The sequence below is a fragment of the Acipenser ruthenus genome, chromosome 3 (assembly GCF_902713425.1).
Source record: "Acipenser ruthenus chromosome 3, fAciRut3.2 maternal haplotype, whole genome shotgun sequence".
NCBI classification, from domain to species: Eukaryota; Metazoa; Chordata; class Actinopteri; order Acipenseriformes; family Acipenseridae; genus Acipenser; species Acipenser ruthenus.
In genome coordinates this window covers 38,146,072-38,162,267 of record NC_081191.1, presented here as the reverse complement: position 1 = coordinate 38,162,267, position 16,196 = coordinate 38,146,072, and the positions used below count along the sequence as shown (strand labels likewise).

The 16,196-nt window shown below is 37.6% G+C and overlaps 1 protein-coding gene across 1 annotated transcript in view; it reads right to left on the bottom strand.

The window, feature by feature from the left end:
- LOC117395031 (COX assembly mitochondrial protein homolog) overlaps nt 1–10,778 on the bottom strand; it is a 29,202-nt gene extending 18,424 nt beyond the window's left edge. Inside the window, exons 1-2 of the mRNA XM_033993872.3 lie at nt 10,635–10,778; nt 7,640–7,732 (exon numbers count right to left, since the gene is read on the bottom strand). Coding sequence (XP_033849763.1) covers nt 7,640–7,732; nt 10,635–10,653 — 112 coding nt within the window. The 5' untranslated portion in view covers nt 10,654–10,778. The remainder of the gene's footprint in view (nt 1–7,639; nt 7,733–10,634) is intronic.
- Between the last annotated feature and the right edge of the window lie 5,418 nt (nt 10,779–16,196).

The following is a 16,196-nucleotide window of genomic DNA, read 5'->3' as shown; positions in this document are numbered from 1 at the left end:
AATGCTGGATTCAGCCATCACCAGCCCTGTTTCTGCTGATCATATGCTGGGTTGAAATGACTCTGAGAATGTATGATCTCACAGCAGCTTTAGCTTCTATCAAGTTAAGCTTTACAACTAGTTACAGGAGCAGGAGTTCATTTAATTGTATGTAGCATACCAAAAAATGTACAATTCCTTGTCATTTTTACTAGTCGCTCCATGAAATTGAAAATTAAACCCCACTAAAGCCAAAAGTATTTATTTCAAGAAAGGTTTGCATGTATATCATTTAAAAGGCAGTCTTTCAACACATGTCAAACAGGGTGGGTATAACAACTTTTAATCTGGCCACACAAGTTGCTGTTTCAGTATGTGTGAAAACAGTGGTAAAACTTTTTTTGACAACAGAAATAGAAAAACTACTTACAACTTTTTCAATATATATTTATTTAATTGAGAAGAGACTTGCTTGGCGCTTCTTATACTGTTATTTGTGCTCAAATTGGTATGTACTGGAATGTAGAGCATTACAAAAATATGTTATTAGAATTGTATATTTATATTTAAAAAATACCTTTAAATCCAGCAACTATCAAAATACATTAAAGCCATATGTACATTGTATAAAACAAACAGGGCTAAAATCAGGCTATTATTTTATATTTTATATATATATATATATACAGTGCCTTGCGAAAGTATTCGGCCCCCTTGAACTTTGCGACCTTTTGCCACATTTCAAAGTATTAACTTAAGGGGGCTGAATAATTTTGCACGCCCAATTTTTCAGTTTTTTATTTGTTAAAAAAGTTTGAAATATCCAATAAATTTCGTTCCACTTCATGATTGTGTCCCACTTGTTGTTGATTCTTCACAAAAAATTACAGTTTCATATCTTTATGTTTGAAGCCTGAAATGTGGCAAAAGGTCGCAAAGTTCAAGGGGGCCGAATACTTTCGCAAGGCACTGTATATATATATATATATATATATATATATATATATATATATATATATATATATATATATATATATATACATATAGCAATTAACCAGATCTATTTTAACACATTTATAGTTACATCTGGATTCTGCTAGATGGGAACAACAATGTAATACTGTTTTCAGCAATTATCCATCTATACCCTGCTGTTTTAAATACTTTTCAACTGTACTCAAAAGTGCCATAAGTAACATTTCAGAGTCAAAACAGACGAAAATGCTGACGTTACAACAGCAATGCAGAGCTTCGACATCACTTGTCAACAATCATGTTTTTAAAAATATGTGCATACAGAGTAAGCTTGTTTGTAACTTGCCTCACTATTGTCTTCAACATAAACCCCCCCTGAATTCATGCCAGTATTTAATTAATGAATAACACTAACAGGGCGAAGTCTGTGCTGACTATCTGACGCAGGAATGATCCTGCAGGGGGAGGTCGGAGGCCCTGTAGGACCCGCCTGTCAATCATGGCAGTAACAGAGAGGTTGGGTGAGGGTGTGTTGTCTCTCTGAGTGGTCGGGAGGCGGGCCTTGGTGGTTGGGGGGGCGGAGGGGGGTATCGCTTGACCTATAAAATAAACACTTTGCTATTCCCTCGGGCTGCCCTTCCAGATGAAACAGTGGCGTTGGGTTAAAAAAAAAAAGCATCCGATACGATCACAAGATATTTATTACTACGTACCCGAATGGGACGTGTAGGTAAAACGGGGACAAACCTGTGCACCCTGACATTATACTGAGGGAATAGCAAAGCTTAGGCTGAAGACCCGAGCCGTACGGGTAACAGCGGTTGTGGGACCTTTGTTTGCAGTTTTATTACTGCGTTTTATTATCCCTTTTTCTTTCGCCATACCGCCGAAAGTTCCGAAGGATGTCTTCCCGGCGGGGAAACACACAGCTGGTGGAGGTGATCGTAGTCGAGAGGTTCCCGGAGTGCTTGGCTCGCGCCTGTGGGTGCAACGACAGGCACCCGCCACCCTGGATCGGGCGACCCAACGGGTTCATTGCGAAAAACCAGTCCACCGAGGTGTGGGACAAGCTGGGAGGTGGGCCACATCAATCAAGATTGCCCCGCTATGGAATGTGACCTCATCCGACCAGGTAAGACTGTTCCATTCCCTCAGTCACTCCAGCAGATGGGTTTTGTTATTCCTGTGTTAGTGGATGATACACAAACCAAGGCTCTCTTGGATTCAGGGTTTAGTCAGTCCTAATACAAGAGCGCTTAATTTCATCAGGGCATAAGCAAATAATGGGACGGGTGCATATTTATTTATGGAGATTTGTGCACTTATCCTAAGATTAGTGTAAGTTTAAAAATTGGCCAGCAGGTGACGCGAGTACAAGTGGGTTTCTGTCCTCGGTTGCCAGTGCCGGTGGTTCTGGGGCAGGACTGCCCTCCCTGTTGGCTAAGAAAGAGGAAGTAATTGGAGAGATCTTCCCCTTTCGCGACCCGACGTGACATTGCCATTGATTTAAACCCTGGAACGCTGGGTCGCTAAAAATGAGGACCGACCCGATCCCGAGCTGAAAGTCATGTGAGCTGATTTTTTAGCTCGCTCCCCTGATTTCCGACTCGAGCAACGGCATGACAACGTGCTGGGCAGGCTCCTTGAGCCTAGATGTGCCGCCACGTACCCTCACTTTGAAATTGCTCAAGATCTCTTGGAGTAGATATTGTTGGACCGCTAGAGAGGAGTGCGGCGGGATACACGCACCTATTGGTCATTTTGGATTACGCTACACATTATCCTGAGGCCATTCTCCTCCACTCTGCATCTGCTAAATGTGTTGCCAACAAGCTCATGAAGGTTTTCTCCTGGGTCGGGATCCCCAAGGAAATACTGACCGACCAAGGCACCAACTTTATGTCCCAGCTAGTCTGCGGAACATTTGGGGATTAAGACCATTAGGACCTTGGTTTACTATCCTATACTATACTATATGGAGCGTTTTAATAAGACCCTCAAGAACATGTTGCGCAGATTTATTCATAGTGACGTGCGTTACTGGGACCAGGTGATTCCTCCCCTTCTCTTTGCTATCAGAGAGGTGCCTCAGGCTTCCACAGAGTTTTCTCCATTCGAGCTGCTGTATGGGCGGAGACCCCGGGGTGTACTTGATCTGGTCAGAGAGATGTGGGAGGAGCAGCAAGATAATTCAACCAATACTGTCCTGTATGTGTTGGACCTGCGCAAACGTCTTCAGTCTGTGGGAAGGTGGGCGCATGACAGTTTGCAGCAGGGCTCAACACAGACACCGAGTACCAGCCATGATACAATACGCATCATGATACAGTAAATTCAACACGAAACATAAAAATCACACAATTGTCTCATTTCCTTGTGCAAGTGTTTGCAATAACACTGGTTAAGCACTTTTAGTCAAATGAGCTTCATGGCCTGTTTTCCTTTTGTTTCCTGTTTATTTTTTTCAATACATTTCTTTAAAACAAAATTACAAATCAGGGCTCCAGACACAGTTCTTGCCTTAGGAGTCAATGGCTCCTCGGTCAAATCCAATTGCTGGTACCACTTCAGGAGCAAGTTGGTTGCTATCATATTCAACTGCTTAAAATACAACAACTCGTTAAGACACTAAAGTGACACTAAAACAGTAAACTAATGCCTGTACTCACTTGTTTGTTGCCACATCTGCTAAATGGTTAATCTATGCAGCTAATGACTGCAATTAACTCAGCATGTTTATATTTTTATATTTTTAAAGTGTTGTGTCTGTACTTTGTGACGGCACCTCTAACAGTGTACAGTTTTATCATGGGAAACAGCATGCTGCAGGGCAGCAGCTCCAGTGCTCAGTATCAGTAATCCTGATCTAACAACATGTAACACAGACAGCTCTTATGATTATATGCTACAGTTTATTTCTCAGTAAAAACAAGTTTAAATTGCAGTGAGTTGGTTCTGCTGTTTACAGTATTACATACTAAATGTTAACACTCGAACACGCTTGGTCACCGTCACAACTGTTGCATGAAACTAGGGTTATCTTATTGTGCTGGGGTTAATACAGCACCTATCTGCGCTTACAAGCATTTGTATTCGATGAAATTATTATTAGTGTATTTGTTACCGTCCTTTTCGCACTTCAATTTATTAAAACATGCAATATGCGTTTTTTCACACTTACAGACCGATGTCATAGCGCATTCATAAATGTTGACACATGGTTTTAAAGGGAGAGGCAGCTTTTTTGTGTTACAGGCGCCAATGCACCTAACCCCCCAAAAAAACTTTATAAATTATTTCCTTTTTGCATTTGCAACCATTTTGGCTCCAGTCTGGAGCTCTGCAAATTTGAGCCTTACGTATTTTATTCACAGCGTGACTCCTACCAAGAACATGAGGCGAGTCCACACTGGATTTTAAACCGGCTGGAGCAGGTTGAATTTCACCGTCGCCCCGATGAGATTATCAACATTAAAAATGGAGAGGAGGGCTATAGTGGAATATTATTGACCCGAGGGAAGACTATTGTTACTGACAAGGGGCTATAATCCCCGAAGTCGCAGTAATTGATGCAGATCGATGCAGTAATTTTATCAATTAAATATGTGATTAAAACCAAGATTAACTGAGATTAAAATCTCAAGATTTATTGCAATTAATATTTGTTAATCGTTTGACAGCCCTACTCTCTCACTCGATAGATAGACAGAGATAGATAGATAGACAGGCAGGCTTCAGGGAGTTACAAGAAAATAATTCCATCTAGGGTTTCCGTGACGTTATAAATTACGAAACCGAAGTTTATGGTTTCGTAGTTTATGACGTCAGATAAACCTAAAATGGAATTATTTTCCAGTAACTCACTGAAGCTCATCTACTACTCTATACATATACACATACATACATACATACAGTGCCGTGAAAAATTATTTGCCCCCTGTCTGATTTTCTGCATTTTTGCATATTTTTGACACGTTTCAGATCTTCAACCAAAACCTAATATTAGATAAAAGGGACCCTGAGTGAACAAATAACACAAAAATTTGATACATATTTCATTTATTTATTAAAGAAAGTTATGCAACACCCAATGCCCCAGTGTGAAAAAGTAATCGCCCCCTTAGACTCAATAACTGGTTACGCCACCTTTAGCAGCAATAACTGCAACCAAACGCTTCCTGTAGTTATTGATTAGTCTCTGACAGCGCCGTGGAGGAATTTAGGCACACTCCTCCATGCAGAACTGCTTCAACTCAGTGACATTTGTGGGTTTTCGAGCATGAACTGCTCGTTTCAGGTCCTGCCACAACATCTCAATGGGGTTTAGGTCTGGACTTTGACTAGGCCATTCCAAAACTTTAAATTTCTTGTTCTTCAACCATTCTGATTTAGACTTGCTTGTGTGTTTTGGATCATTGGATGAGAGAGGCCTGCAGATCCTCAGATGTTGTTCTAGGGTTCTTTGTGACTTCCTGGACGATTTTACACCTTGCTCTTGGAGAGATTTTGGCAGGACGGCTACTCCTGGGAAGATTCAAACTTTCTCCATTTGGACAATATGGTTTGGTGGAGCCCCAGAGCCTTAGAAATGGCTTTGTAGCCCTTTCCAGACTGATAGGCATCAACAACTTTTTTCCGGAGGTCTTCAGGAATTTCTTTTGTTCGTGGCATAATGTGCCTCTAGAACCTGTGTACTGACAACTTCACTCTGATGGTAAGGGCCAGTTAGTCAGATTTATATTGGGCAGGGCTGGCCCAAATCAGGCCTGGTTGTTATCCAAAGTACTCAAACAGCTGACCCTAATTATACCTTTAATTGGGTTGAGTTAACTGGGGGGGCAATAACTTTTTCACACCTGAAGATTGCATGTTTGATTACCTTGCACACCAAACAAATGAAAGAAGCACCAAACTGGGTGTCATTTTTTCTCTCAGACTCCCTCTATATACTACTACAACCCACAAAAAAATCTAACCAAATACAATGTGGAAAATGTGCAAAAATGCAGAAAATCCGACAGGGGGACAAATACTTTTTCACGGCACCGTACACATATATAAAAAAATCAAAAAGAAAAAGGTAATGTAGGTATACAAAAATGTGAATAATTGATAAATAATCTATTATATCAGGATGTTTTGGACTACAAATCCTCCTTCAGCTGGATGGATAAAGCAGTGCTTTAAACAAGCTGTTGTTATAAACAAGTTCTCTTTCAAAAGAAAAGTTCAGGAGGATGATGTCATGATGACTTCAGAATAGAATGTTAATTTTTTGCTTTTTTGCTTCCTGGCTGCTTTTGTCCCATAGCAGTGATTTATCCCACAGACAGTAGTATCTTCTGCAGTGTGGTCATTTGTGGCAACAGGAGATGTAGAGGTGTTAATTCTTATACTTCGCAGATGCTCCACGTAGCGATCAGCTAAACGCTGTTTTGTTTCTCTGATGTAGTTTGTTACACTTCATACAACTAATGTAGTATACTGTTCCTTTAGTGGTGCAAGTAAGTCTCAGTTAATGAAGATTTTGCCCCTTTGATTACCGTGTTGCTGTGGATGTATTTACATTTAGTAGCACAGCGTGACTTGTTGCATAGAAATTAGATTGTCACAACAAGGTTGCATGTTACTATGGACTAAATATTCTCTTAGATTTGTGTCTCTTTTGTAAGAAATCAATGGTGGATTATTGAAAATAGGAGTTGTAGAGGGCTCTTGTTGGACAATATTAACATTTTTTTGTATGGTATGTTGCATTTTTTTGGGTCACAGGATGATAGGTAAGAACTAGGGGGGATAAGATTATTAGTATTCTGTGTTTTGATTTTGTACAAAGCATCCTTTCTGTTTACCATATATACACGTAACTGAGCTTCTCTGGTTGTGTCTGGAAAACCAGTTTCTGAAAAATGCACACATTTCATTTGTTTTGTTTAAAAAATGACTATCACCGCAAACGCGTCTCAGTCTTAATAATTGGGAGTACGGAATGGAGTCACAACAAGCTTTAGGATGTGAAGAGTATCTCAGGTATGAATACAAGTCTGTTTCTTTGTAGAAAACGGTGGTGTTGGTGATAGAATTAGAAGCAGTGATGGTGATGTCTAAAAATGATATCTTTTTAGAGCTGTTCCATGTATACTCCAGAGCTGGATGGAAATTGTTAATAAAATTAATGAAATCACTGAATTCTTCATTAGTGTTAATTGAGATGCCGAATGTGTCATCAATGTATCTAAGATATAAGATCGGTGTATTTCCTCTGTACTCTTGAAAAACTATTTTCAATCCATCCTATAAAAATGAGGGCCCCATTTTAGTTCCCATGCTGACACCTATTACTTGTTTATAAAACTCTCCATTAAAGGAAAAACAATGAAAAGAAAGGACAAGTTTCACAAGTTTCAGAAGAACATTGGTTGCAGGTTCTTTTACTGTCCGTTTACCAAGGAAGTGCTTGTAAACCCACACTGTTGGGGATAACTGTAGAGGCTTTTGATATCCATTGTGAAGAGAATGAGATTTTCACTATATAGTATAATTTGCTTTGGAGTTAAATCAAAATTGAGATATTACATTTAGTCCAATGTGTGACATCAATAAAACATTTACATATGCATAAAAACAATTAGAATTCTGCATTTCCTATAAAAGCTATGCGATTTATGTTGGCATTATATCTTACCGTGTACTTTTTCTGAGCAGCGTTCCTTTGCCTTCTCCCTCATTAGTTTGGGAATCAGCACATCTTTCTCTACGTGCCGAAGAACAGGTTCCTCTAAAGAATATAATTTAGAGGTTAAAATGTGCGTACTATAATGTATGTGTATGTGCTATCCACACTTTAGCAACAGAACTCTGATTTCATGGCATCACTGTCTGGTAGTTGACAGAGCTGGGAAGGTAAGAGGTGCTACTGTACAATAAGGCTTAAATTGCATACACTGCTGTGCAAAAGTCTTAGACATTTTTCTACTCTGATGCATTATGAGCATCAACAAATTACTCAAAGTCTCCACTACTGTTTTCTACTATTATAACAACCTTGACTTGCATAAAGAAGGACAAACATTGAGTGAAATAGCTCGCATCACTCGATTTTCAAGGTGTGGTAGCCGAAGCATAATCAACAAGTACAGAGAAACATCATCTGTAATTGACAAACCCAGGACTGGAAGACCCAAAAAGCTGTCTAATAAGGGTGAGCAATACTTGAAGATAATATTCTTAAGGTATAGAAAGAAGACAAGCGTTGAATTGACAACAGAACTGGCAGAAGGCACAGGTGTCGTTGTCCATCAAATCAACAGTACGAAGGTCACTCTTGAAATCAGGATTTAAAGGATGTGTTTCAGTAAGAGTACCTCTGTTAAGAAAGGGGAACAAGACTAAAAGGCTAAAATATGCACAAGAACACAGAAACTGGACTATGGAACAATGGTCAATGCTACTTTGGACTGCTGATGGATGGACAACGACACCTGTGCCTTCTGCCAGTTCTGTTGTCAATTCAATGCATCAGAGTAGAAAAAATCAACATGTCTAAGACTTTTGCACAGCAGAGTATGTATCTCACTTTTCATTGTTTAACTTTCTTAGACAATTTATCTCAATATTCCTGCTGTCATCTACACCCTGGAATTTAGTTTCCCGATTTGTAGATAAAAGGTCTGAGGTTTCTAACAGTACATTTACACTGTTTAATTTTCATCATGTAAACACAGAATACAACAACCTCAAGTTTACAACAAAGGGTTACATGTCGACAGTCAATGCAGGGCAACACAATACAATTATATTCATACACACCTGTAATAAACATGTGAAATGCTATTACAAGCTCCAAGTTAGAGGCATTACATGCAAACTGCCTTTGCGATGACTTCAAAGAAATTTCTACCTGACAAAATAGGATCCACAGGTAAAATATCTGTCAGACAGATAAGTCTTCAAATTTCACCTTAATGACACTATCTGCAAGAATGAATGAGGTTAACACCATTGATATTAACTTTACCAGAAGCAAAAATAATGGCCAAAAAACTGAGGCCTGCTATTTTTGTTATTAACTAGAGCAACATTCTTTATTAACCACTCTTTTAAGATCTGTGAATATTGTGGTCTAGTGGTGAATGAAATTGTTTTAACTACTTTAAAATTATCTTCGGGTGCCTCAAATGTCCGTTTTTTGCTTTCAACACTTTATTACCACAATCATTTTAGCTAAAGGCGCAAAAATTCAAATACATTTTACATTGACATTGGAAAGGAATAAGTCTGTAGATTACATAGTATGCTTCTGAGCATCTATGATATTCAACTACAGCCGGGGGTCATTGAAGGGACTGTTTAAGTTAATAGAGAATAGGACAGAATGTTCGGCATAGAGAAACTACTGCACACTTTGTTTTGTTTTCCATCCTGTCTGCAACACTACTTTAGTTACTATTTTTTTTTTTTTTGCAACTGCTAATGCACTGCATTACAATGTTATGTTAATGTATGTTATTGCTTTAAAACTTACACCCCTCCAGCTCACAGGAATTTGCATTCAAAGTTACATGTTTTAAAAAAAAGGATGATTTCAGTCTGCATATTCAGTTTGTTTGCAATCACTCTGTGGTTTCTGTTGCTCCAATATTAAGTGATTGTGTTTTCTCTATACCTGCCTTTACCTGGCTTAAGACATTTTTTTTTAGCTTGTTTGGAGTATACATCTGGGACATGCTGTATTCCTTCAAATCATGTGACCTTTCAACTCAGCCAGCCTCACCTATTCTCTGTCTATATAAATGTAGAGTACTTGTAGGTAGGACTTGCAGAGTTGAATGTTAAATTGAAGTATAACATGTATACTGCAATACAAATTGGAAAAGAAAAAAGTTGATTCTAAGCTTGAAACGCAGACTAACAAATGACATACGTTTATAAAATACATGTTTTCAAAGAAAAGCACAACCGTATATTAGCTTTTTTTCATCCCTTTGAATTTATTATTTGTTTATTTAGCACACGCCTTTATCCAAGGCGACTTACAGAGACTAGGGTGTGTGAACTATGCAGCTGCAAAGTCACTTACAATTACATCTCACCCGAAAGACGGAGCACAAGGAGGTTAAGTGACTTGCTGAGGGTCACACAATGAGTCAGTAGCTGAGTTGGGATTTGAACCGGGGACCTCCTGGTTACAAGCCCCTTTCTTTAACCACTGGACCACATAGCCTCCCATTTACAGGGCCTGATTTTGAATCGAGTATGCTTGGCCCTTTGTTCTTAAAGAAAAAAACATTTATTATAAAATTATAAAACTAGCAAACCTTTCACATTCAGCTCAGGTCACAGCTCAGGTTCAAGTCAGGTCACTTAAATAAATGTTGGATTTGTTCACTACAGTTAATGCTCTTAGAATTACTAGTCCAGTTTTTTAATTTAATTAAAAAAACAAAAACATTAGCCCGCGTTAACTAAACAAAACACAAAAACGGCTTATAATATGTAATTTAATGCACTAGGTTGAATGGGTTGCTCATGTGTTGGAATATCCTTGACTAGAGAAAATCTTTCAGAAACGCCTGGGATAAATTATTTATAATTGATACATATAACGTACAGTAACGTCTGTAAACATGGTCTGGCAAAAACACAGACTTGAAATGTACCATATCCACTATTTACTGTACCTCGTTTTGCAGACTCCATAGATAAATACTGTATTTAACAATAACGACTACAAAACAATACGAAAGGTTTCCTGCTTCAGCATGCCTGCCTGGTTATGAAAGTGACCTTTCACAGTGACACATTGACAAGCACCTCCTTTCTCGATGACGTCCTTCCGCCCATACTCTGTTGCTAGGTGTGGGATGAGGCTACAGTTTAGTCACACAGAAATACAGGGAGGTGATGTGAAACGTTCTTGAATTATAAGAAAAATGGCGTTGGTCTCTAACCAGATAATCTGCGATACAGTTAGTGGTGACATTTAGAATAAAATAAATTGGACATAAATTCAAAGCTAAACCGTACCGACTGTAGAGGTAGTACTGTGTAGCCAATAGGGCGTTCTCGCTCAAAGACTCAGCATTGCGTACATATATTTTTTAACGTAGTGTTACCAAACAGAGAGGATAGAGAGAAATTTAAAAACATATGCGGTTAGTGCTGTAGTAGTTTCGTACTGAATATAATCATTTTCTCAATAAAGGGAATGAAAGTCACAGTTTATTAATCTTGTTCCATGCCTTATAATGTGCATGTCGTCAAATAATATTGTCACAATGCGGTTAGATTATACATAACAAATGTTTGATTTTGGCATTTTGTTGATGTTACCTCTATAACCTTATGTACAGACTACTTCAAAAAAAGCACACGCCACATGACTGTCCAGTTTGTTTACATTTGCTAAAGGTAGTTACGTTGGGTTATACAGAGTAAAACAAGACGGTGCATATGTGACACATATTATGTGTCACACGTTACCGTTGAGCCTGAGAAATGGAAAAAACGGTAGTACTTATGAAGTATGAACCGCTACACTTTAACAGATAAAGATACATAAACGTGCAAGTATGTGCAAAATTTTGTAGTGAACAGCCCCTCACAATTGCAGGGGTAATGCCATAAAATGTTATTTTGTATGCAAAACAACTGAGTGTGACATCTGTTCACGTTTGTAGTGTCACCATTCACGAAACTCATTGTTGCATTAATAATGGCTAAGTTGCTTCAAATTACATTTTCTTTTATTTTTATTTATTTTTATTTTCCCTTTAAACTTTAATGATGTTTGCTTTCGGTCTCAGTGGTTCCTGTTGTAATTACTGATTTATTTATTTTTTTTACTTTTTCATAGAGGCCTAATCTATGTCAAGGTGATTTTAGAGTTGAGGAGGTGCTCTTAAGTTCTAGTTGTCTGCCACAAATAAATGTAACAGGCTAGATAAGTCAAAGTGTCTGTATAAGTATTGCCAGCAATACAAAAGTAAAACAGATACAAAGTAGTTCTATTAAAACACTTTGGCTGATCCAGCCTATGTTACATATGTCTATGGCAGACAAATAATACTGAAGTTCAGCTCCAGAAGTAAAAGCACCTCGGCACAAAATCAAATTAAAAATGTAATTTGAAGCTACTTACTTTTTAATCACAATGTGAGGAATGTATTATATATTTTTATGTCCAACCCCTGTATTATCTGATCATGCTTACCGTACTATAAGCCTCACTTTTAAAATATAAATACCTAGATGTGTGATTTACTTTCTTAATAGCAGCAATATCTGGTGATTTGGGGATACAATATTTTGAGAATTAAAAGGTCATTGTTCTTGTAGCTCTGAAGATTGATCATGTGAAAGTAGAGGTGAAAGGCATACCACAACGCGGGTGGCTGGAAGGCATGTAGGCCTCAACCTCATCTTTCAGTTTGCGTTTCACCACACAAGTATGTCTTAGTTTCAGCCCACAACGCTGCTTCTGAGAGATTGAAAACACACAACGTAGGTTGATATACTCATCTGATCTGAAGATCAAATTTAAAAAAAAATCTCAGTCTTTTTTGGAGGCGAGGGAAAGGCAAGGGGCAATGGTAACAATTATGCAGTTAGCATGTGGTGATGTGATGTGGATAGATGTTCAATGTGTGTTAAGTTTAGACAACAAAATTTACTTATGACAGGCTATATCAGTTTCCCCAGGCTGTAAAAACATTTTTTTTTGGTTGAATCTCCCTTATAAATGGGAGTATCCAAGGCAAGATTTTAGTTTCGGATTCATTTTCAAGCTGTCTTCAAGGCTATCTGCTGACCAGCAAAAGAAGAACCAAGCACTACTCTCCCAGCAGGGGGCACTGTTCAGCTATGTTAGGAATACAGTGTGAAAAAAGGTGTTGTGACACATTATTTATATATATATATATATATATATATATATATATATAGTGATAGATAGATATAGATATATAATGAAGACGAAAAGTTATTGATAAACTGAAAACTCAATTTTAAAAACTAGTTACATTGTTTTGGTATCTGCTTTCTTCAAATAGCATGGTAGAAATAGCTAGGTAAGATTCTTGAAAATTGTTTCTCATATAACTAAGCCTTTTTTAAATTTCTGTTTTGTCAATAAGGCCTCACAGTTTACAGATCTCGTAAACTGAAGAATCTAGTAAACGGAAAACAAGGGACATTATTGTGTCAAATTTAAATCGGGACAATGTAGCTGTAAATGCCTTTGAAGTATAATATGATGATTGCTGTCCTGTAAAATGATGTATGTACAATTCAGGCAAGAGGTAGGGTACAACAACAAGTGATTGTCAAGGACAAGGCATTTTCTGAAGTAAAGTAGTGGAAAGTAGCTTATGAGAGTTTAATTGTATTAAAAAATGTACCGGTCTGTTGTACTTAGTGTTTTACTATGTAATTTCTCACTGGCATTTTGTCTTATTGGCATACCACGATGAATAAGACATTTGTACTGCAGTTGTGTTTTTTTTTTATTTGCTTTTGATTTTAACTGTCCCTTTTTATTGTTGACTAAAAACCAGAAATGACCTAGCTTTGTAAAGGTTGTTAAACATGACCCACACGTGAAGATACACAATCAGTCTGAACTTCGTACGTGTCACTTTCAAAGTGATAAGGAAAGAATATAATTTAAACTTAATTTACTTGCAAAAGTCTACCAGAAGCCATAATAGTAGTATAGTATTTCATGTTGGATTGCTAAATGTCACATATTTCTGTTTTTGTCAGTTTTTTGTTAAGTTTTTGAAAACTACAAAGCAGTATGTAATTCAGTATGCTAATGTTACATTATTCAGCAGGTTTCATTTGACTTTATGAAGCAAAAAGAGTTAATTCTATAGGGTGATGCAAAACCTTTGGCCATAGTTAAAATTTAAATTAAATTAAAATTGTACAACTGGTAAACAACAACTGAAGCTGTATCATATTATAATGTAGCCCTCCACTTTTCATTTAACAATGTTAATGGAAGTCAACCCCCAAAATACATTACAGCTCAAATGCTACATTAGCTGTAAGAAGCAGATTCATGGACAGGTCTTTTGCAATTATTTGACTAGTGTGTTATCAGTCCCAGATAAATGTGGCTTCTGTGTATTGCATGTTTTACAGTGCTGCTTTTTTATACTTACTAAGTTCAGAGACTACAGAAAGGCAGTTTTGGAAGACAGAAATAGAGATGAAAACTAAAGTATAAGAATACAAAAATAAATTATAAAGCCTAATGCTGATTCAAACTGAATTTTTAATTAACATGCACAGAGACCTGATAATTGTGCAACCGAATCAATTATCACAATTTTGGAATTAGCATATGCTTTAGTTTATTCATTTTTTTGCATATCCATCTACCTGTCTGTTGGTCTAAGTTTCTGTGAATAAACTGGCATAAACACTGGGATTAAATATATGAATACATTGTTGAAGTTAGAACAATGTGGCAATGTTATCTCAAGAGCTCCTGCAATGGAATGATACCCCAGAGGTAACATTTTAATACATGGCCTAGGCACTTCCTTTGCACTTTTTTTTTAAACACCTCACTACCTTCACCTAGCAGTTTGGCAGGTGGAATACCAACCCTCTTGGTGTTCCCAAACCCTTTGCTTCCCCAGAAATTCCCTGTTGTACAGACTTCTTTGAGGTTATACACAGACCCAACACTTTACCAATCCCCCTTAAATCATCAATTTGCTTTTTCAGAGACTCACCATACTTGCATTATTCTGTGAACTTGACTCTGCATATGATGATGTGGGTTTTTAACACAAAATGAATAGTTGCCAATTGTGCCAGTGTGTGTGCCTTTCCAGGGAGTATGTTTTTAACAAACACATGATGCACAGTTACCCTGTCACACTAAGATATAAATATTTCAAAACTTTTGGGGAAGGTAATTCTATTGTAGATCAGTGAAACACAGTGCTGAAGAGGAATATATTCAAGCCCATCCATTTTTGAGGTGCATCCACTAGTCACATTTGAAAGCAGGTGTGAAACTGAGGTCAAGCAGAGACTAGGCTGTGTGTCTAATTTAGAAATTCTAATTTTCAGTTCAACCTTGATAACCATCAGGATTTGATGGTAAGAAATCGAACATGTGAGGACCCTCCAGGCAGAATATGAAAACAAGCGTGTGGATCTTTATTAAACCTAGCAGCACTGTGCACAGTGGAGAGAAGACACAACATCTTAACTCTGTGTGCCTGCCTACTCTCACAAACAGCGGCACTGAAAAGTATTCACATAGCTCCTGCAAATATCTTCAAATCTGTAGGAAACGTATTAACCTATTTTTAATTGAATACAATTATAAAAATCTATGCAAACCAGTTTAATGCTTTAGTTCCACATAGGTATTTACAGTTGTATAAAAAAGTAAATAAAAAATAATAATAATATTTTGTGTCTATGCACTACATGAATACAGCCTTCTGTGCATTCTGCTTAACCAGAAGGCCTTGCAAATTGTAGTTTGTTTACATTCCCCAAATAGTACATTTACATACATATTCAGTAGCAACCCTTGAGTGTTAGAGCTCACATGTGTTCTTTCTCAATATGAGAAACTATAACCTCGGCATACTTAAGTCAGCAAATTATTATTTCTGAATATGGCTGTTAAACGACATAAGTAAAACATTCTTTGCTTATAGGGAAATCTTCAATAAATATACCAAATATACCACTTCTATCTCTTTGATGGTTTTGCTTTGTGGCCAGTGTCTCGTGGAAAGCTAATAGAGGATATACAGACTAGATAGACAAGACAAGATTCTGCTGTATGTCTTTTAAAAAATGGGAGGACATTATTATTAGGTCTTCCTGGACTACTAGCTAACAGGGGGAGTAGGAGGGATTAAATCACAGATATATATACTGTGAACTTGATCTGGCCTCTGTGTCTTCACTCAACTGTTGGATGTGACTCCAACCACTGAAATTCTCACTCTAGCCATTATCTCTGTGAATCCAGGAGAGCAAAATTATGATTGTGTGTTACTTGAAGAAGAAACCAGAATAGGACAATTACTACATCCCAGCATTACCAGCAATAGATCCAGAACAAATGGGGCATGGCGGTTATGATGTTCTCACTCCAGTACTCATAATGGTACCATGATACTGCAATGGATTACCAGTGCATTATGATTCATACCACTGTTCACATTTTATAATTTGGAAAGATACTGAAAAATACACAGCAC